This window comes from Leucopleurus acutus, assembly GCF_964270905.1.
Source record: "Leucopleurus acutus genome assembly, chromosome: 18".
Taxonomy (NCBI): Eukaryota; Metazoa; Chordata; class Mammalia; order Artiodactyla; family Delphinidae; genus Leucopleurus; species Leucopleurus acutus.
This window is the reverse complement of record NC_139160.1, coordinates 18,019,179-18,042,059: the sequence shown is the minus strand read 5'-3', so window position 1 is coordinate 18,042,059 and position 22,881 is coordinate 18,019,179. Positions and strand designations below refer to the sequence as shown.

General features: G+C 39.8%; 1 protein-coding gene across 1 annotated transcript in view; it reads left to right on the top strand.

Annotated features, from left to right (window-relative positions):
* Positions 1 to 21,317, top strand: part of SETDB2 (SET domain bifurcated histone lysine methyltransferase 2) — a 74,103-nt gene extending 52,786 nt beyond the window's left edge. The window contains exons 12-21 of the mRNA XM_082859590.1: positions 5,984 to 6,091; positions 10,179 to 10,312; positions 13,447 to 13,481; positions 13,675 to 13,746; positions 15,072 to 15,127; positions 15,892 to 16,074; positions 16,515 to 16,566; positions 17,295 to 17,426; positions 18,967 to 19,038; positions 20,945 to 21,317. Coding sequence (XP_082715716.1) covers positions 5,984 to 6,091; positions 10,179 to 10,312; positions 13,447 to 13,481; positions 13,675 to 13,746; positions 15,072 to 15,127; positions 15,892 to 16,074; positions 16,515 to 16,566; positions 17,295 to 17,426; positions 18,967 to 19,038; positions 20,945 to 21,084 — 984 coding nt within the window. The 3' untranslated portion in view covers positions 21,085 to 21,317. The remainder of the gene's footprint in view (positions 1 to 5,983; positions 6,092 to 10,178; positions 10,313 to 13,446; positions 13,482 to 13,674; positions 13,747 to 15,071; positions 15,128 to 15,891; positions 16,075 to 16,514; positions 16,567 to 17,294; positions 17,427 to 18,966; positions 19,039 to 20,944) is intronic.
* Positions 21,318 to 22,881: the final 1,564 nt, after the last annotated feature.

Below are 22,881 nucleotides of genomic sequence, written 5' to 3'. Positions count from 1 at the left end.
TTGACCATGAAACAGAAGTGTTCAATGTATACCTGCCAAAAAGCTTATGAAGATGTAGGCTAAGTAAAGGAATGTAAACAGCAACAACCAGATGTGGAACAACAATGGCAGGCTCTTCCATTCAAACTTTAACTATAACTTGTTCCTTTAACTTCATTTGATAAAGACAGAATCTACACTGAAATCCTTGTTTGGCGAGCTCACACGTTTCTCTTACAATGTGATAATTTTCTTAACTGTCCCTTACAGATTTTTAACAGCATACTTAAAACTCCTACTATTCAAAAGTCAGTCATGAGCTTCATTGTAATGTTTTATGAAACGTATTCCTTCCTCCGATACCTCCTCAAAATTTATTTCTTCAAATTGCTGATAACTCAATACCTGACAGTTGGATCCACAGTGATGTTATGTCTAAAATGACTTAACTAATACAATTCCAAAGTGCCATTAGCAGAGATCACACAGAGTGTAACATGGTACTCTCAATGCTATCTTTTGGAAGAATAGTTAGGTCTCCAAAGCATGAGAGTTCAAACAAGCCATCTAAACAGGCAGATTATCAGTGACTAATGAGCCTGGTACAACACCCTTAATTACTATGATTTTATGATAAACCCTGGCTTTTTTTTTTTTTTTTTTTGGCGGTACGCGGGCCTCTCACTGTTGTGGCCTCTCCCACTGCGGAGCACAGGCTCTGGACGTGCAGGCTTAGCGGCCATGGCTCACGGGCCCAGCTGCTCCGTGGCATGTGGGATCCTCCCGGACTGGGGCACGAACCCGTGTCCCATGCATCGGCAGGCAGACTCTCAACCACTGCACCACCAGGGAAGCCCAGGTCTTATTTTATGAATTTCAAAAATGTCCAACAATTTTTTTTCTATAGAGGTCTAGAACTTTGGGTTAGGCCTATTCCTGGGTTTGTTTTTTTGTTTGTTTTGTTAATACATTTTTTTAAATCTTTTTAAAAAAATTTATTTATTTTTGGCTGCGTTGGGTGTTTGTTGCTGCACGTGGACTTTCTCTAGTTGCGGCTCTAGGCGCACGGGCTTCAGCATGGGCTCAGCAGTTGTGGCTCTTGGGCTCCAGAGCGCAGGCTCAGTAGCTGTGGCGCATAGGCTTAGTTGCTCTGTGGCATGTAGGATCCTCCCGGATCAGGGCTCGAACCCGTGTCCCCTGCATTGGCAGGCGGACTCCCAACCACTGTGCCACCAGGGAAGTCCCTGTTAATACATTTTTAAAGTGAGCTATTATTGGTATACACAAAAACTGTCAATTTTTATTTATTTTTTATCTCATCCAACAATCTTGCCAAACTCTCAAATCTAAAAGTCAGATTCACCTGGATATTTTATTTGGACGATCCTCATCTTTAAATAAAGATGACTTTTTTTCCTTCAAATTTTTGGGCCTCTTAATTTCTTTTTCTTATTTTACTGCATTTTTCTAGAACATTGTGTTATAGTGGTGATTAAAAGCATTTTAGTGAGCCTTGTTTTTTATATTACTGGGATGCTTCTAGGTTTTATCATTAAATTTGTGCATACTTTTTAATACTTTTACTTTATTAAAATTAGGAAGTTTCCTCTTATTTCTAGCTTGCTACAAGTTAAAGTATTGAATATTATGAAATGCTTTTTTCTGCATCTATTGTAATGCTCTTCTGGCTTCTTTCACTCTCTTTCTCTGGCCATGCACAATACTAGATGCTTTATTTTTAATTTATTAATTTATTTATTTTGGGCTGTGGTGGGTCTTCGTTGCTGCATTCGGGCTTTCTGTAGTTGCAGCGAGCGGGGGCTACTCTTCGTTGCGGTGTGCAGGCTTCTCATTGCTGTGGCTTCTCTTGTTGCAGAGCACAGGCTCTAGACGTGCGGGCTTCAGTAGTTGTGGCTCTCGGGCTTAGTTGCTCGCGGCATGTGGGATCTTCCCGGACCAGGGCTTGAACATGTGTCCCCTGCATTGACAGGCGGATTCTTAACTACTGCGCCACCAGGGAAGTCCGATGCTTTATTTTTTATATACACAACTTTTTTTAATCTCAAACTTACAGAAAAGTTGCACATACAGTACAAAGTACCGTTTTTGTTGGAACTGATGAAAGAAATATTCACATATTTAGATATAGGGAAGTCATTCTGGCTTATACATGAGTTAACTTGAATTTTATGCTAACTAAAATAGCCTGTTTGTGGCCTATCAAATATACACTGTACATTTGCTTTAATTATTAGAGAAAAGGACACATTGACCAGAAGTAAAGAATGTCCATGTTAAAAATAAAGATTATATGCCCCTCCTCCTGGGATGCCAATGCTGGTACTCCTTTGATGATAAAACTCCCTTCCCAGGTTCCAAGGCCATACTGAGTCACTGTGTACATGCTAGTCTGTTTTTTTTTTTTTTTTTTTTTAACGTTGAAGAAATGTAACCCTGACTCGTTTATTGCTCTTTGTTCTGACAAGATATAAAACTGTGCTGGAAACAATGCTTCTCCAGAGCAGTTTCTCAGAGTAATCTGGGAAGTGGGCTTCCAGGGTAGTCCTCAGTTTGGCTCAAATAAAACTCTTTTCTATTCTTATTATAGACTGTTTAGTGATTATTTTTGTTTACAGAACCATTTGAAATTAATTTGAGACATGATGTGTTATCTTTCCTGAATACTTCAGTATGTATTTTATACAAAGGACATTCACATAATCACAATGTAACCATCAAAATCAGGAGTTTAATATATTACTACGATCTAATCCTCAAACCACCCAGGTTTCAGGTTCAAGTGTCCTAATAACTTTATAACAAAAGATTCCAATTCACAGGTTACATTTGGTTTTCATGTCTCAAATTTTCTCCTTTTAATCTGTTAGTGATAAATTATGTGCTTGTTTATTTTCTGCTGTTAAACCATTGGGAGATTAACACTATTTGATTGTGATGTTTTATTCTAATATACTGTTAATGTTAATTTGCTATTTTTAGTTAACGTTGTCAGTATAATTTACATTTAAAAAGCACCCATTTTGGGCTTCCCTGGTGGTGCAGTGGTTGAGAGTCCGCCTGCCGATGGATGCAGGGGACACGGGTTCGTGTCCCGGTCCGCGAAGATCCCACATGCCGTGGAGCGGCTGGGCCCGTGAGCCATGGCCGCTGAGCCTGCGCGTCCGGAGCCTGTGCTCCAAAACGGGAGAGGCCACAGCAATGAGAGGCCCGTGTACCGCAAAAAAAAAAAAAAAAAACCACCCATTTTAAGTGTACAGTTCAGAGAGTATTAAGTCATGTATTTACCAACGTAACCACCACCACCATCAAGATGTAGAACATTTCCATTACCCCAGAAGGTTCCCTCATGCCTCCTTGCAGCCACTTCCTCCCCACCCCAGCTTCTATAGCTTGAGCCTGTCTTTCTCATCTCACATGAAAGGAATCCTACAGTATGTATTCTGTGTGTCTGGCTTCTTTTGCTCATTACAGTATTCGGAGATTCATCCATGTTGTTTCTTGTATGTGTATTTTGTTCCTTTTTATTTCTGCACAGTATTTCATTGTATGGCTCTATCACAATTTGTTTATCCACTTGCCTGTTGATAGACATTAATTCCAGTTTGAAGATACTAGGATAAATCTGTGAAGATCTGAATATGTGTCTTCATGTGGACATACACTTTTTTTGTGTTATAGTCACTAGTTAATTTTTTTAGATTCCACATATAAGGGATAACATGCAGTATCTGTCTTTCTCTGTCTGACTTATTTCGCCAAGCATAATACCCTCCACATCCATCCATGTTGTTGCAAATGGCAAACTTTCATTCTTTTTTATGGCTGAATAGTATTCCATTGTATGTATGTGTATGTGTGTGTATGTATACATATATATATATATATATACACACACACACACACATACTACATCTTCTTTATCCATTCATCTGTTGATGAACACTTAGGTTGCTTCCATACCTTGGCTACTGTAAATAATGCTACTGTGAACACTGAGGTGCATATATCTTTTTGAATTCGTGTTTTCATTTTCTTTGTATGTATACCTAGCAGTGGAATCACTGGATCACACGGTAGCTCTATTTTTAGTTTTTTGAGGAACTCCATACTGTTCTCCACAGTGGCTGCACCAGTTTACGTTCCCAGCATCAGTGCAGGAGGGTTCCCTTCTCTCCACACTCTCAGCAACATTTGTTTGTGTCTTTTTTGACGATGGCCATTCTGACAGGTATGAGGTGATATCTCTTTATGGTTTTCATTTGCATTTCTCTGATGATTAGTGATGTTGGGCATATTTTCATGTGCCTGTTGGCCATCTTATGTCTTCTTTGGAAAAATGTCCATTCAGGTCTTCTGCCCATTTTTTAATCAGGTTGTTTTTTGATGTTGAGTTGTATGAGCTGTTTGTATATTTTGGATATTAACCCCTTACCGGTCATATCGTTTGCAAATATTTTCTCCCATTCAGTAGGTTGTCTTTTTGTTTTTTCAATGGTTTGTTGATGCAGAAGCTTTTAAGTTTAATTAGGTCCCAGTTGTTTATTTTTGCTTATGTTTTCCTTGCCTTTGGAGATAAATCCAAAGAAAAAAATTGCTACGATTTATGTCAGTGTTCTGCCTATGTTTTCTTCTAGGAGTTTTATGGTGTCCTGTCTTACACTTAGGTCTTCAATCCATTTTGAGTTTATTTTGGTATATGATGTGAGAAGATGTTCTATTTTCATTTTTTAACATGTAGCTCTCCAGTTTTCCCAGCACTACTTATTGAAGAGACTGTCTTTTCTCCATTGTATACTGTCGCCTTCTTTAAATGTGGACAATAATGCTTTTATTTCTTGAGTGAATACCTATAAGAGGAATGCTGGGTCAAAAAGTAAATGTATGTTTAACTTTAAAGGTCATTGCATCATTTTACACTTCTACAACAATGTGTAAGAGTTTCATTTGCTCCACACCCTCATTGACACTTGGTATTTTCAGTCTTTTTAATTCTAACCAGTATAGTGAGTGTGTATTGGTATCTCATTGTGGCTTTGATTTGTCTGAGGGTTAATGATTTTGAGCATCTTTTCACGTGCTTATCCACCATTTGTAACTCTCCTTCTCTGAAGAGTCTGTCCAGGTTTTTTGCCCATTTTTAACTGAATTATTTGTCTTACTGAGTGGCAAGAGTTTTCCCTATATTCTCGATATAATTTTTTTGTCAGATATATGAATTGTGAATATTGTCTCCCAATTTCTGGCTTGCCTTTTTGTTTTCTTAGCAATGTCTTTCAAAGAGCAAAAAGTTTTAATTTTGGTTTATTCCAACTTAATAACTTTTTCTTTATAGTTTCTGCTTTTTATAAGAAATCTTTGCCTGTGCCAGTGTCAAAAATTTTTTATCTTATGTTTTTCACGCCCTTTATTATTTAAGTGTATGTGTAATGTTGATCTTTCATTCAGAGGTAGTTTGGATTCTTTTGGTTTCAAGAAACTTTTAGAAGCGCGAGCCAACCTAAATATAAAAGGGGCTTTGCAATAAGTTGCAGGGGCAATTTTTGGCTCCTGAAGACAGGCACGCAGGTGGGTATAAGAAACAGGAGCTGGGAAGCCATCAGGAACCCAGGATTTCCTCTCTAGCCCTCATTTTTCTTTTCCTCTCTTTGTTGACTGACTTGCTCTGACCATGTGGCTCAGAGCCTGTTTTAGTCCCCTAGGATAGGGACTTTGACTGGCCCAGCTTGGGGTCAGGGCCCCGACCAGGTCCAGTTAGCCACTGGGGGTCAGGGTTATGAGTATAAAACATGTCTGGGGATCAGGACAACTCCCAAAGAAAAGCAGGGTGACTTGAGATCTGCTCACACACGCCAAAAGGTGGTCACTGTTCTACGCGCAAGCCATCTTCCACTCTTGGTGAGTACTTTTTGGTACCATTTTCTGACTTGCAGCTTTCAACATTACTTTGCGCATACTCTGGCTTTTTTCTTTTCCCAATCTGCAGCTGTATTCCTCGGCGCTTGTGGAATGTGAGGATCATGATCCGCTCAATCATGATAGAAATTTTGATGTGGAATCGGTAAAGAAAGAAGTCAAGAGAGGAAGGAAGTTGGTAAGTATAAATGATTCTATTACTCAGATGAACAGACCCTTGGTGATGCTTTCAAAAGAAAGTCTATTTGATTGATAAACCAGGGGATAGAGATGCAACGTGGAGAGCTGAAAGAAGTAGCACCTATATTGGAAACTTAGATTCAGTTGAATATTTTAATATTTTAAAATAAACTACAATATGCTTCATCGGCAAAGTAGATATGAGTTAGAATGCTTTGGCTATAAGTGGAAGGAACAAACTGCCTTTAAAAAAAAAAAAAAGTGATGCTTATTTTCTTAACTTAGCCAGAGGAAAAATTGACTTCGCGGTTGGTTGATTCAGTGGCTCAATGATGGATCATGCCCATCATCCTTTCTGCCCTCCTGTCCACAACATCAGCTGGTCCCTTTGTGATCATAGGGTGGCCACAGGCAGCGGCTGAAGCATCAGGCATTCTTGCTCTTATCACAAGAGAAAGTTCATCCCCAAGCATGGATTAAGAGCCCTTCTGAAAGTTTAATTAGGCCACACCCGTCTTTCTGCACCGATTGCTAGAGGCGACCATAACTAATCAGGATCTACCCTCGGAGCTGGGGTCAGCTCCCCCTGGGAAGGAAGAATGCTGAGTAGTTGCTCTACTGGGTCTGCTGTAGTAGACTCCCTCCGTGACAGGCCCTTCGCAGCTTAATCAGTGGTACAGCAAGCGTGAGCGCTAACACCCTACCCACCACCACAATCCACAGTCAGGTTAGTGACCTGGAACAAACATTTTTTTAGTCCTTGCAGGATGTCAGCATATACATGGGCAATTTCCACATCGCCTGATGTGCTTTGAGAAACGTCAGCATGGGCCGCTCAGTGAGCAGGCAGATCAGCACAGCTGGGGCTCAGGAAGCCTTCCTAGTTGGGAATGTGGGGGGGGAATGAGGATGGGGACGGGGGAAATTCAGAGAGAAGGAACAGGGTGTGCAAAAGCGTGGAAGGCAAGAAAGAAGATGTGGCACATTCATGAAACCATAAGCATAGGACTGTCCCTGGCATTCTCTTCACTGACCTCATGGAATTCCACAGGATGTACTGGAAGGCGTGAAGCCATTCCCTGCCCTTAGATAATGAATTGACAGTTTTTCACTGTGACAGTGAATGCTGCAGAAAACATCTTTGTGCATTATCCTCGTGTGTTGGTTTGATTGGTGCTATACAGCACATTCCTAGAAGTGGAACAGCTGAGTCAAAGAGAATTCCCTTTAAAATCTTTGAAACATGCTGACAAACTATCCCCCAGAAAGACTGTACCACTTTATGCTTCTGTACATAGTGGATGAAAGAGCACTTCTCCCAGCCTGTGACGAAAATGAACATCTCAAACCTCGTTAATTTTTGCCAGCCTCAGAAAGTTTTCCCTTGCGTTTCCCTGATCACTGGAGAGGTTGCACGTTACCCCTCTTTAGTAATCATCCCAATGCCTCCCGGCTCACCCAGCTCCAGCAGCTCTTCAGTGATCCCTGGCCACGGTCCAGCACAGCAGTCACTCCCTTGCAAACCCCCTGGACACCCTCCTTACTCACTGAGCAGAGCCCCAGCCTGGGGAAGTGTGTCTGTCTGATGTCTGCAGGAGCTGAGTAGCGCTGGTAGTTGAGCAGTTAACCGGAGAAAAACCCACAGATGTTTTGACTGATCTTAGATTCATGGCCATAAACCTCAAACAGACAACCAGCACTTCATCCTCCACCCTCCACATTTACTCTTTCACATCCTATCATCTCTCTTTAAAACCTTGCTCCACCCCAACTTCTCCTTGCCAAGTTGAGGACTATCCCTGATTTTTTTTTTTTTTTGGATACTTTCTTTTTTAGAGCAGTTTTAGGTTCACAGGAAAACTGAGGGGATGGTACAGAGAGTTCCTGTATTCCCCCTGCCCCTACACGTTCACAGTCTCCCCTTTATCAATACCCTCCTTTATCAATACCCTCCACATGTTACAACTGATGAACCACACTGACACATCAGAAACACCCAAAGGCCATAGTTTACATTAGGGTTCACTCCTGGTGTTGTACATTTCTTTGCCAGATTCTTACCGAGAAAATGGAAGCGACTAGACAGGAACCCCTACGGTCCAAACCACTGCCCACCAGCCTGTCCCCAGACTCTGACTTCCGTCCTGTCAAAGCCAACCCTGCACATGGGCTTTGGAGCCGTCCTCCTTCCCTCCTTAAGTACTAGGTTCTTGCATTTTCCTCTACCCCCTCACATCAGTATCCCTTCTTTCTAACTGATTATTCTTGTCAGCATATAAACATGATCAACTGATCATGTCATCTTAAAAAAAAAAAACAAAACTCTCCCTTATACACAAAGAACTGGTCATTTACAGTGTCACTTGTCTGACCTTAGTTGACCTGTCAGCAGTATCATCACACAGTGGTCCCTGCCCTGCATCTTGAAGTAGTTCCTTCTTTTGACTTCCTGGACATACACTGCTAGTATGTCTTTTACCTTTCTGGCTGCTGCTTCTCAGGTGCCTTGGCTGTTTTTCCTCCTCTGCTCAACCTCTACAGTTTGGAGTGCCCAAGGCTCTTTCCTGGGCTCCTTCCTCAATCTGAACATCCTTCCTACATGACCTCATCCAGTTCCCATGGCTTCAATACCATTCTTATGCCGAGACTCTTATCTCCAGCCCCGATGACCAACCTGACATACCTACCTGGATAGGTAATAGCCTCTCATGTTAAACTGGCCGGAAAAGAATAGTTCCATCCCCTATACACTCATACACACGATCCATCCAAACCTGCTCACTTCTCCTCAGTAAACAGCACATCATTTGTCCGCCATCATCCCCGTTGTATTCTCTTCCCATTTTTCTGTGGGCTATCAGAGTCTTACCCTTTATCTACTATGCAGCAAACAGTCTTTTCCCTTTTTTTAAATGGTATCTATCACCTTAAAAGTCGAGCTTAAATTTTTTATATAGTCAAATCTGTCAGTCTTTTTCTTTTTCAAGGTGTCTCCTGCCTTGCTTAGAAAGCCTCAGTACTGTCCTTTTCTTCTTTCTCTTATATTTTCTAATTTTTTGCAGCTTTTTAAAAATACTTATTTTTTATATAGTTAAAGCTTTAATCCACGTGGAGTTTATTTGGGAATATATTGTGAGGTAGGGATCTAACTTTCTTTCCTATACATATAGTCAGATGGCCCCCCAACATTAAATCATTCTTTGTGCTCTGACTTCAAATTCTGCCTTTTGCACAATCTAATTTCTCACCCACAATTAAATTTCCTTTATTTATATAGTTGCTTGTGCTGACCTTGGGATACTGTGTGAGCTGTCACCTCCTGTTTTGCTAGGTGGTTTCATTGTGCGCCGTCATTCAGCCAGGGCATGATATAAACCAGCTGTGGTCATGGCTCAGATTCCCCCAAACAGGTTTCTGTGGCCACGTACTCTCCTCCTAGCCATCTCTACGCCACCTTCCTAGCAGACCAATAGACTGATATATAAAAGCAAGAGATCAAATGAATTGAGCTAAGAAAAAAACTTATTCCTCAGGGGCTTTTTTGTTTTTGTTTTTGTTTTTTTACATTTTTGGCCTTTCTACATAGATGCCAAAGAGATTTCACTTCCTTTCTCTCACGTCTCCTCAGTAGTGCCTCTGTAAGACAGGCACTGTGATCCTCAGGGAGGAATTCGGGTCTAAGAGAGGGGAAGGGACTGGCTTGAGATCACACAGCTGTTAGTGGCACTGCCAGGAGCTGACCTTGGTCACAGGCTCAGTGTCCCCAACAGAACCTCTTGCCTAGAGCTGGACAGTGTTGCCAACCCTGCTTTTTAGAAATCTCTTTTAAAAAGAGAGGAGAGGGTTTTTTTTTGGAAGCAAAAAGGGTTTTCTGCTTTTAATCAGATCATTACAAAACATTCCAGTTAGTTGAGGTTTTGCTGAAATTTCAAAATGAGCAGCTGAATGTCAGGACCAGGTGTTTGTAGCTGAGGACATTAGGACTGCCAACTTAAAAATAATATTTGATGACATCTTTAACTTTAAATTTTAACAAAGATTCTGAAAAATCAGGTGCTTACTCAGTAAAATCTGTTCTTCTGTAGAAATGCACATTTTGTGGGAAAGCAGGAGCCACCGTGGGATGTGATTTAAAATCCTGTCTTAAGAATTACCACTTTTTCTGTGCCAAGAGTGACCATGCAGTTCTACAAGCTGATGGATCTAAAGGAACTTACAGGTATCTAATAAAACAGTTTTAAAGCCACGTTTGGGGGATGGAATAAGGACAAGGAGACTTTTTAAAGCTAATTTTATGCAAATGATTTCCAAGTAAGAATGTGGTTTGGGAGATGCCCAGCTGGGAACCTAACTTGAAAGTACCTTCCCTAAGTGTCATAGGAAGAAAAGAAGCAGGGTTGGTTTTGTTTTGGGTTTTACTCTCCCTGCATCCTTTCTTTCCTCATAGAAAGCACTGGTTGACATGGTAGCACAAGTAACCTAACGGTGGCCACGAGGCTGGGAACCAGTTCACACTCGCTCTTTTCTGTAAACAGGAAAGGAGCCTGACTTGTTAGTTCTAGGTCCATGCTTTACCCATCTTGTCTCCAAATGAATGTATTTTCCCATCACTCTCACCACCCTCTTAACTATAAATAGCCTCTAAAAATGATAAAGAAACTATGCAGCAAATACAGTTATCAGTCATTAAGTCCTTGAAGAAATTTACACCTTGTTTGTGTTGCCTTTGGCTTTGAAATCTTGCTCCTTGTTTTTCAATAATTCTTTAATGTTAACTTTGATCCAGTAAGGCATATTTCAAGTCCAAAACAAGTATATTTGTTTTATCCAGGAAGAAACATGATCTTCCTTCTGATGAAAGAAGTCAGTTCAGTTAAGTCATTATACAGTTTAGTCAGAAGAAATCAGTAACCCAGTTTTTAATTGATTCAGGTCATGTTCAGCGAACTCTTTTTTGTACATAGATGCAGTCTAGAATATGTCATATAAAGGTGAAGGAAATAACAGTCAAAAGGTTAGGTTTGACCTTTTTAAAATTATGAGATGGAATAAAACAGAGAATGATGGTCTAATGTTGACGAGCCAGGCAGACACTTCTCACTTCTTTGGGGCATATGAACAGATTCTGATTGAACTGGACATTTTAAATTTCAGTGAAACATATACATTTTTTTTCAGGCATAGTATCTGAATAATAGGATTAGTGTTATGAGAGAATTATTTTTATTTTTTTATTTTTTTAATTGAAGTAGTTGATTTACAGTGTTGTGTTAGTTTCAGGTGTACAGCAAAGAGATTCAGTTATACCCATATATATATATATTCTTTTCCCTTTATAGGTTATTACAAAATATTGGGTATAGTTTCCTGTGCTATACAGTAGGTCCTTGTTGGTTACCTATTTTACTGATATATATAGTAGTATGTATATGTTAATCCCAAACTCCGAATTTATCCCTTGCAGAGGATTATTTTTAATATGATTTTTGTAAGATCTGTTACATTCCTAAATGATACTTTAAAATTCCATATGGAGGGTAGATTTTTTCCCCCCTGTGGGCATATATCCCCAATTTTATCAGTGTGTTCCAGAACTATTTTATTGTATTACTTTATCTTTTAACCACTTACTTTATGCCAGGAATACTTCAAAGTACTTTACAAATGTTATTTCGTTTAATACTCTAATAGCCCAGTAAGGTAGGTACTACTATCCCCATTTTAAAGATGAGGAAACTGAGGCCCTGACAGTAATTTGTATCCAGGCCACACATTTGGTAAGAGGCAGAGCTGGGCTTCAGGGCTCCAGAGTCTTTGCTCTTTGACACCATATCCTCTTTAAGCTTAGCAGCCATATATCCTAAAATGTGGGCAAGCCTAACATTCAAAGAAGTTTGTTAAATAATTTAAAATCTGATTTTACACAGGTATTTTCTTGCTTGAGACTAGACAGGAAATGTGTAAATATGTTAATTTTATATTCTTTTTATATTTGATTTGCTGAGAAACTCATGAATTGAAATATTCTGTTTCACTTTTATTATCTACCTTCCCAAAGAGCTTATTTTATTATGACTTCTCCAAAGACCTAAAACACCCACTAAAAAGACTATTAGCAGAGCTATAAGGTCAAACAAAAAGGAGTCAAGTTCCTGCTATACCTTAAAGTCTGAAAAAATACTGATCATATATTAGTAGAACCAATGAATAAAATAAATCTTCTTCGTCATAGTTTTATCAAGTATCAGGTGAACTTTTTCATTTTTAAATTGAATTTAAACATTTGGAGTGGCTGTCATGCACGAGACCCCTTGTTAGGTATAGTGAGAATATAAAGAGAAACAAGATGTGAACTAAAACTATCACCTCACAGGAGGACCAGAAGGTCAAACCTAGTAGGAGCACGTGGCCTGATGGGAGCAGGAGGGGATTTACATGAAACTGGCTTGGACTTCAGTTGATAACTGTTGAAAACGGGTGATGCGTTGGGGGCATGGGAGTTCATCACATCTCCACTTTTATATATGGTTGAAAAAAAAAATTAAGTACCTGGCAAACAAAAGTGCTGAGAAACCAGAATCTGAAGGGCGAGGAGATTAATATCGATTGGGGGTGGGCGGGTGGGGTGCTGGGAGGACTGCATGGAGGAGGCGGGAACTGATGTACGACAGGAAGAGTTCATACATTCCCCTAGGTGAGGGGGACCCTGCATCATGAGGGTCAGCACCGTAAGGAAGGGAACTGGGGGCTGCGGAGGAAGAAAGGCTGGAGAGAAAACAGGGCCTGAGCAGCTCCTTCAGGTTTACTCACTGCACTTCTTTGCTCTAGCTGCTCTGCTTCTTCCTTCTCTTCTAGGGCACTGATTAGTTCTAAGCTCATGCAGTTCAAATCTAAGATCTGGGGGAGATGCCTGTTGAGTTAGAAAACTACTTTCCCGTCACATAATGCATGCAATTTTGTGCTTATTGTTGAAAGTCAGCAGAACTTTGTGTAGTCAGATGAAAACTTGTGTCTTAGCTGTTGGATCTCTTAAGTATTTTCTTTATACAGTAAAATCTTACTGACCACTGTATATGAACAAGTATTGTTCAAAATATGTAGTCAGCACTCACCCCTGCAGAGAGCACGCTGACCTGTTCAAGGGCACAGGGGACGCTGGCACAGGGTCCATCTACACTTGATGTCTGTCAGTAACTACACAGGCTTGAACAGCAATTTTGTTTTTAACAAATAAATATTTAAGGTTAAGCCCGCATGAAAAACAGATTAGTTCCCTTTTAAATTACAGTGCAATAGGCATATTTGAAAAGTGTAAATACAATTATTTGACTCTTTGAAATTTCATGTTTTCAGAGTATTGTGCCAACAACATGCTGACCTTCAAAATGGTAAGTCTATAAAATTTAGTGTTGTGGGTTTAAAGAAAGGTAAACCTTCGGTAAGACATGGAATAATCTGATTTACTGGCCTCACTAAGTTAAAATACAAATTTTTGAGTCAAAATGTTACATACTTTTAAAATTGTCAGTCCCTGTGCAGTGTGCAGTATAATGAACTAAACTTTTCTTCTTCGTGAACTAGACCTACTCTCAGTGAAGCCTTTGTCTGGTGTCCTCCATTCTCACGACAGTCAGCTGACCAGACCAAAACATGGTAAGAAGCTTTGACTTTTGTGACTACTTGTCTTCTGAGAAGACTATCAGAATCTTCAGTAGATAAAACTGATAAAGTGCTGTATGTTCCCTGAATGCAATTCTCCTAAGAATGCATGATTAGCCTTTCCGTTCTGAGGAAAATTGGGTCCTGGCTACCTGGGGTTACCTGACCTTTGTGTACTGCCGGAAGAGCAGTCTTGCCAACACAAGATGTGGAATGCTCTCTGTGGACAGGAGTCGGCCCTCTTCGGGAAAGGCTTATTAGTTCCCTGTCATGCCAGCTGCATTTTGTGGTGTAAGCAACGCTCTCTAAACAATAGCGTTACCCTTCAGCCATTCCCCTTGCAACTTATCAAATACTATCAAAAACATTGCTGTCAGTCAGTGTTCACTGACAGGGAAAGATGACAATAATGTATTCGTTTTAAAAAGCAGATTATAACACTGTAACGAATCCTCTCCCCAGAGGAAACCATCGTTGTCTTTCGAATTCTTCCAAAAATGTTCTGTGTATAGAAACATACCTACTACTATATTTTGCTTTTTCACTTAGTATATCTTAGAAATTCTTCTCTATCAGTGGGTATAAGTAGATCTTGCCTCATTTTTAAAAGGCTTCATAGTATTCCACTATGTATATTATTCAGTTGTATAGCTGAACCACAGTTGAACTAGTCTCTGCGTGACTGACATGTAAGTTATTTCCAGCTTTTTTCAATCACATTTAATACTGTAGCTAACATTTTTCTCCACTCATCTTTGTGCCTTTATGTAACAATACTATTAGAAAGACTTCCTGTAAGTAGATTGCTGGGTCAAAGAATATAAACAATGAAACTTTGGGTAACTGTTGGCTAATTATCTTCTAAAGAGGCCGCACCAGCAGTACACACTGACCCAAATCCTTGCAGACATTATATATTATACATCTTAATCTGATCAATGAAAAATTCTGTTTTACTTTGCATATCTTTACTTATGGGTGAAACTGAGTATACTCCCCTATCTTATGATCAATTATATTGTTTCCCTGTGATCCAATTTATTTTTCTGTTTAATGAACCCTCTCTCCAGAGTTACCCATTTGCCCATTTTTCCACCCAATTGCCTTTTTTGTATTGATTTATAAGGTCCTTTTATATTTTAAAAATTGGCCTTTTGTCATTTTTTTTTGCAAACATTTAATCTAAGTTTGACATATCTTTTGACTTTGTTATAACCTTTGGCATATAAGAGTTGTACATTTTCTGTAGTCCAGCATCAGTCTTTTCCTTTATGGATTCCAGTATCTACATAATTTATACTTTTCTGCTTACTTTTCAGGAGTGAAAAGTAAAAGGGGGAGGAAAAAACATCTCTCAACAGGCAATCCTGTACAGGTAATCTGAATTAATTTCATTATAGCTTTAAAGTTTCTCCATACAATGTCTTTTTTTAACCTTCTGAATTTCAGGTGACACAATGATAGATGATGATGAATATTAAAGAGAAGTTGGATGTGTCTTGGGTATCCAAGCACATAACCTCCAGGAGGTGACTGTCCCCTGGCTCCTGTAACACATCCCTGGGTACCAAATCAGTGAGAGGATCTGAGCCCACAGGGTGTTTATGGTCTTAAAACAGGCATAGGTGCAGTGGAACATCCTTACCTAGCCAAGTATTTCCCGGCTGTAGGATCCACATTTGACCTAATTTGTGATTCATAATTTTCTGGATTCCTATTCTGTGTAAAGCATATGAAAATGTTTTGGGGATTTGCAACAGCTCGTGTAAGCTTTAATTAAGATGAGCCAGCAACCTCTCACCCTATTTATACAAGAGGTGCTTGTTACACCTGTTAATGTTTTGTTAGACAAAAACAAAACTCCATTTGATGTTTACATCTACATATGAACATGGAACATGATTTTCACCATAAGCATATCACTGAATTTGGTTTTCATTTTATGCAATACAGTAAGTCCCCTACACACGAACCTTCAAGTTGCGAACTTTCAAAGATGCAAACGTGCATTCACACGCCTAATCACATTCATGTGTCTGGAGTACATTGTCACACACGTGCATCCTCTACAAGTGGTTGTGCTTTTGTGTACTCTACAGTACTGTATACAGCAGTACGGTAACTTTATTTCAAGCACAGGACCCGAACGTAGAACAGTACACGAAGACTGCAGCAGCTGTTAAGAATGCAACCCAGTGCTCCCATGTCATCTATGACAGGAAAAGAAGAGCTACTACCCAGACATCAAGGGATTGTTTTGTCAAGAGGGTAAAGAGAACTGAATCCAGCAAGGAACCAGAACCTGTGCCATCACCGTCAGGCGTGAGTGAAATTGCACCTTGCCCTCCATCTCCTATTGCTGACGATCCTTCAGCTCTACCATCTCCCACCTCCTCTCCCTCCTCCAGTCAGTAACTCTTCTTGCCTGTTCATTCGATGCCAGCCAGTGTGCCAGTTGTTGTACTGTACTACTGTACCTTTCAAGGTACTGTACTGTAAGATTAAAAATGTTTTGTTTTCTGTGTTTGTTTTTTATGTATTATTTGTGTGAAGAGTATTATAAACCTATTACAGTACAGTACTTACTATATAGCCGATTGTGTTAGTTGGGTACCTAGGCTAACTTTGTTAGACTTACGAACAAATTGGACTTACAAATGTGCTCTCAGAATGGAACTCATTCATATGTAGAGGACTCACTGTATTAAATGTTAACAGTAAAAAATTAGTGTAAAGTAATCTTGATCTTTCTCTCCTTTTAGCCACCGGAAAGAATGGCATTGGATAGGAAGGAAAAGGATGGCAGACACACAGGTTTGCTATAAGTTTTGTCTGTTAACGAATATGACTTACAGTACTTAGTACCATTTCAGAGCTGGTATTCCCACTTTATTATTTAGAATTTCAGAGTTGGTATCCCACTTTATTATTCTAGACTTGTAGTAATGAATTATAAGAATAGAAATCTTTTATCATAATTATTCACTCCATCATAACCCCAACAGATCAAAATAACTTATAACAGGTTGGGATGGTCCAACTGCTCTTCAGTATTAAGAAAGGATACAGCTCTTGATATAGAAGCCAGAGTTGCCTGAGTTCAGAATCCAATGACATGCCACCCCTCACACTGTGACCGCCCCCCCCCCCCGCCCCCCGCCAAGAAGCTGAAGCCAGTAATTGTAACTTTCTGTTAAGGAAACAGACGTTCCATAATAACAGTCAACTGTGACAGAAAAAAATGAGGGAGGCTGTTATCTCAAAGATTTGAAGCTAAATTTTAGAAAATTCTCTTTATTCATATAATTATTCTAAGCAGAGTTTTTATTTTCACTTTTTATAACATTTCATTCATTGTTTCAGCTTGAAAAAAATGAGGTATGATGAAATTACAATTAATAGAAAAGATAAAGGTGCTGTACGTATTACCTAATAATGCTCATCCACCATTAGGCAAAGTCTGAAGAAGTGACCATAAAGTGATGTATGATAGCTGTCCTGAGACAGACGATTTCCTTCTGAAATGTTTTTTTTATTCTTAGATGCAATTGTGAAAGTTCCTTTTCTGAAGAAATGTAAAGAAGCGGGTCTTCTTAATGCTTTATTTGAAGAAATAGTAGACAAACTTCATTTGATTCACGAAAGACTCAGGGATGACACCACTTCAGAATCAGGTATTGAAATAACAAAATTTCTACATTTAGAGACTTCTCACAGACCTACATGTTAAACAAAACCAACCCCCCCCCCAAAAAAAAGTAAACATTTTCTTTCTGCGCTGTTTCTTTTTTCTTTTCCTTCTTTATCTCATTCTTGAGAGCCTGTTTGGAGGTTCTAGCAGGGGAGTGCAGCTACTTGTATACCCTTGACCGAAGAACGGTCCTCTTCTATCGGGGAAGGTCATCCTCTTCAACCGAGCGCGCAGCTTCGGGAGGGACGCACGTGGAGCGGTGAGGGAGGAAGGGGACACCCGCCTAGCCAGGCAGATCAGCCGCATCAACCCTGGCGATCAGTGGGGTGACAGATGTCGCAGCCAGATCGCCTTCACATCCTTTATCTCATTCTTTAATACAATTTATTGTTCCAGATCTCTTGTCTTTTTATAAATCAACAGGAGGTAGGTAATTGACAAAATCATTACGTTAGTAAAAAATACCCTGATTCCCTGAAAGTTTTAATGTCTTTTCCAGAGGTTCATAACTGAGAGTGACCATCAAGAGAACGGGCAAGTTCAGAACCAGGTTCAGTCACACACCTGCGCTCCCCCCGCTCCCTGCGGCTGAGCACGCTTGCTGCTAAGATCTGAGAATGGCATTCATTATGCTAGTTTTGATTTGACTCTAATTCTGTTCCTTAAACAAGCAAGTGCCTTTTTTTATACTGTAAAGTATAGAAGAAAGAAGTAATTTTAATGTTTTGGTTGATGTTTGGTTTAGTTAAATGTGGCCTTTCAGAAAGAGCTCTTTGGGACGCTGAAGTTGCATTTGTACATGCAGGTATACAGCCACTTAGCCTTCTCATAACCTGTGTTAGGAGCTTAAAAGCTTTATTATAAATACAGTCGACACATAACATGAGTTTGTACTGTACGGGTCCACTTATACCTGAATTTTTTTCAATAAATACTACGCAATAAAATACTATACAATCCGTGGATACAGAACCACAGATACAGAGGAACCACATATTTGGGAGGCTGACTGTGAAGTTAGTTATGCTTGGATTTGTGACTGCACGGGGGTCAGCACCCCTAACCCCACATTGTCCAAGGGTCGACTGTATAGCTGTCTTAGAAGGAAAAACCTCGACAGTCTGTATTTTGGGTAACAATGTAAAATATATGATTATTTGAAAGGGATTTTTTTCTACAGGACAAAACCAAAAAGTGTAGTTAAGAGCAAACAGACATTTGACATTCTTTTGTTCGTTTACTCTTGTCTCTAGACCAAGCACATCTCGAACTTGAGCATGCCCCTCAGAACCACCAGGGGGGTTTGTTAAAACAGATGGCTGGGCCCCATCCCTGGAGGTTCTGATCCAGTAAAGGTGCTAAGAATCTGGATTTCTAACGAGCTCCCTGGTGAGGCTGCTGCCACTGCAGTCCACAGGGGATGCCTGCTCTGTGTGCTTTTCCTTTTTGAGGGTTATTCTGTGAGGTGTTTCCGCCTATGTAAGTTATTTAAATTAAAACTGAAAATGTTTTTCTTCCTCCAGACTATGAAGAAATTGGGACTTCACTTTTTGACTGCAGATTGTTTGAAGACGCATTTGTAAATATTCAAGCAGGTATGAGTTATAACTGAGCAGCAAAGTTTATAAACATTTATCATATATATTAAAATAACACTATTCAGGTGATAAAAATCCTATTTTAGAAGAATGTTCACCCTTGCATTAAATGAAAAAGCCCATTACAAAACAATGAGCCCTCACACACAGAAGAAAAAATATATATACACAGGGTCACACATGCACACAGAAAAACTGCACATAAATGGAAACAGTAGTTATCTGTAGGTGACTGGATTATAGTAATTTCTTTTGTCTTAGTGCTCATTGTATTTTCCACATTTTATACATACACACAATGCTTTTGTAATCAGAAAAAGAACTCATCTAAAAAAGTGGAAACAAAAAATTAATTGCAAAATGGAAGTATTTGGGCACCATGTTTGGAAATCAGCAGGAACTGGTGAGGCTGTGATAAACCATGCTGCACTGTCTCCCTCTCACTTGGTATGATGTGTATAAATTTCAGTTCTTTCAACATTAATCTTCAAATCTAATGGGAGAGGAAGGGTTGTGATTGATTCTAAAGTTCATCATCCAAAAAAAAAAAAAAGAATAGCCAAGAAACTTTTGAAAAAGAAAACCTAGTGGAAACAGAGAGTTAACCTTTCCATAAAACATCAAACAAACAGTGGTCCTTTCACCACTATTTCAGATGCCTTCAAAACAGGCTAAGTTTCCACATTGATGAGTCTGACCTGACTTCTCCATCAAGGCTGCCACACACAGCTGGGCAGGCTGTGCACTGCACATCCCGGTGGGAGTGGAGGGCACAGGTTGACACAGAGTTTAAGGCAGATGGCTCCCCCTGAAGTTGTACACAAACAGTGCCCTAAACTGTTCTTTTCCAGAGATGTATTTGTCTTTCCAGCAAGTATATTAGGAAAATAGATTTTCCCTGTGGATAAAATATTAGTTCATATTCCTGTCTCAGTATACACAAGCCTTTCTCACTTTTGTTTTCATATTATACATTTCTATTTGAATTTTGTATTACATTTATAATCAGCAGAAAAAGTCAACAATAGTGTGTTTTTTTACCAGTCTCTTGAGAATGTCTGCATACGTCTTATGGGAATATCCTTTTTTTTTTTTAAGAGGCCTTTAAATTTTTTTTCTAAAAAGCTTTATTTTGTAGGTGACTTTATTTTTCTTTCATATAAAAGTAACATGTTTGGAACATGTCACTACCTAGGTTAAGTTAGTTGGGAGTACATACAGTATAGTGTAGTATTTGGGGGGTGTGAGCTCCCGGGGGGGACACTATTTGGAATCACATGAGAACCAACTTAAAAGACTTAACTTCTCACACCCCAACTGATAAAGACTCTTTTGCTTAATTCATCTTTTTCAGTGTTCCAGAAAGTTAACTGCAGGTATACAGATATTCTTGAGGTGTTTAAAAAATTGCCACTGAGTAATATTATAGTTTATAATGCCTAACTAAAGTAGCTTCTAAGTTTCCACAATGAAAGCATTCCTATTTCTAAATAAAACCGAAAGCTTTTATGTAACATTAAAAATTGGATGCATTTCTCTGAAAGATTTGCCCTTAACTCTTGATAGTCTAATGGCATCCTCTGAACATGGATATTGTGTAGCATGAAGGTTATTTAGTTGCTGCTTTCAAATCCTCAAAAGTATACAGAAGTGCCTTTTCTGCTATAAATGTATACAAAATTTTAAAGATTTACAGACCAGCTTTATGTGTGATAAATACTAGAATTGTATCCTGAACTAGAAGAGGAAGCAAAAGCATAAAAGCATCAATTCCTGCTCACAAGACCCTAGATCCTTTTCATTTGGGGCACCGCATTGTGTACTATGCACTTTCAGAAGAGGCTAGAAATAGTGCATTGTGTATAAAACTACTGAATAACCTGAAATAATTTTCTTATTATAGCAATAGAGAACAAAATTCATCTATCTGAACAAAGGCAGCAGCAGCTGAAGGACGAGATTGAGCTACTTCAGGGCTTAAAACAAACCTTGTGCTCTGAGCTTCAGTCAAGTTCTACTTCAGATTCTTCTCTGTCTTCTTAAGAATGACCATTTCGTAAGCCAGGAATCAAGCACAGTTGCAAACAGGCTGAAAGCTGGAGACGGGCCTGTGAAAGCCACACATCTTTAGCACTAGGGCCCTCGTGTCTCTCTGGCCCTCAAACTCTGATCCTCACCAGCCCTTAACTGTTCTTGCTGATTTGGCATCTTATTCCTTTTTATTGCCTCCTCTTCCTCATCATCATCTCACTTCTACCCCTCCCCCACAGTAAAATATTTCTGATTCTACTTGAGTAAATTGGGCCATGCCTCCCATCGCTCTAAAAATCCTTTGGTGGATTTTTAGATTTTTAGTTCCCCCTCCCCCACCCCCACTACAGTGAGCTAAGTGGATTCCAGGTGCTCCTGCCCCCAGGGCCTTTGCACATCCTGCTGGGAAGTCTTCACTGCTTCTCCTGCTGATGTCCTCATACCTATTCCATCTGAGAGTACTTTCTCTTCATATCCCTTTCTCGGTGTAAGCCACTCTATCATACATCAAACCACTGGAGTATAAGCAGTCTGAGGGCAGAAACTCACTATTCCTGTGTTTTCCTCCCTATCACATTCCCAGCAGCTAGCATGCTCAAAAAATGTTGAAAAAATGCATAAACTGTTTTTATCTTTTGAGACTAGTTCCAGCCCTTTAATGTTTCTTTGATATAATAAATCTGAATGTTATACCTGTACCCAACATACCTGTGTGTTTTTTAAATTTCTCTTCAGCCACAGCACATGGGCATAACATCATCTTCAAAACAAACATTTAAAACTGGATGGTCTCTCTGAAGGTTTTTCTCAACCTAACAATATACAATTAAGATTTGTATGCCCTACTACCATGTCTGACCTCTGAAAACCTCACATTTCTACTTTTCTACCACACTACTTTGATCCACAGTAGTGCTACATATTTCAACATGAGTTTGATCTGAGTCTCCAACATGGTATCTGGCACATAATATGCTCAATATCTGCTGAAGAATATGATATAAACGAAAGAACATGTCCATTCCTGTTGTAATGGCAACCCCAGCCCAAGTCATTAATAACTGAGGGGCAAAATCTCAGTGGTTTTCAAATTTGGCTGCACATCAGGATCACCTGAGGCACTTAAAACACTACGGAAGCCAAAAAAAGATTTTGGAAGATGGCAGAGGAGACAGACTCTGAGCTCACCTCATCTGACAGGCACACCAAAATTACAACTATTTATAGAACTATGGATCAAAAAGACCGAAGCAAACAGAAAAGATCTTCTACAACTGAAGATACCAAGAAAACCACAACCAGACAGGGGGTGGGGTGGGGTGCAAAAACACAATACAGTCGAGACCCACACCACTGGGTGGGCGACCCACAAGTGGGAGAATAATCACAACTGCAGAGGTTCTTCCCAGCAAACAATGGGTCTGAGCCCCACATCTGGATCCCCAAACCCAAGGGTCTTGTGCCAGGAAGACAAGCCCTATTAACATTTGGCTTAGAAGGTCAGTGGAGCTTACCTTTGGGAGTCCCAGAGGGCAGGGGGAAATAGAGACTCCATTCTTAAAAGGTGCACCCAAAAACTCATGCTCCAGGACCCAGGGCAGAAGAAGTAATTTGAAAGGAGCCTGGGACAGACCTACCTACTGATCGTGGCGAGTCTCCCAGAGAAGGAGGAGGCAACTGGAGCTCACCCTGGGGACAAAGACACTGGCAGCAGCCATTTCTGGGAGCACATTCCACCATGGAGACACTGGTGCCTGTAAGCACCATTCTGGAATCCTCCCTCTAGCTTATTAGTCTCAGGATCCAGCT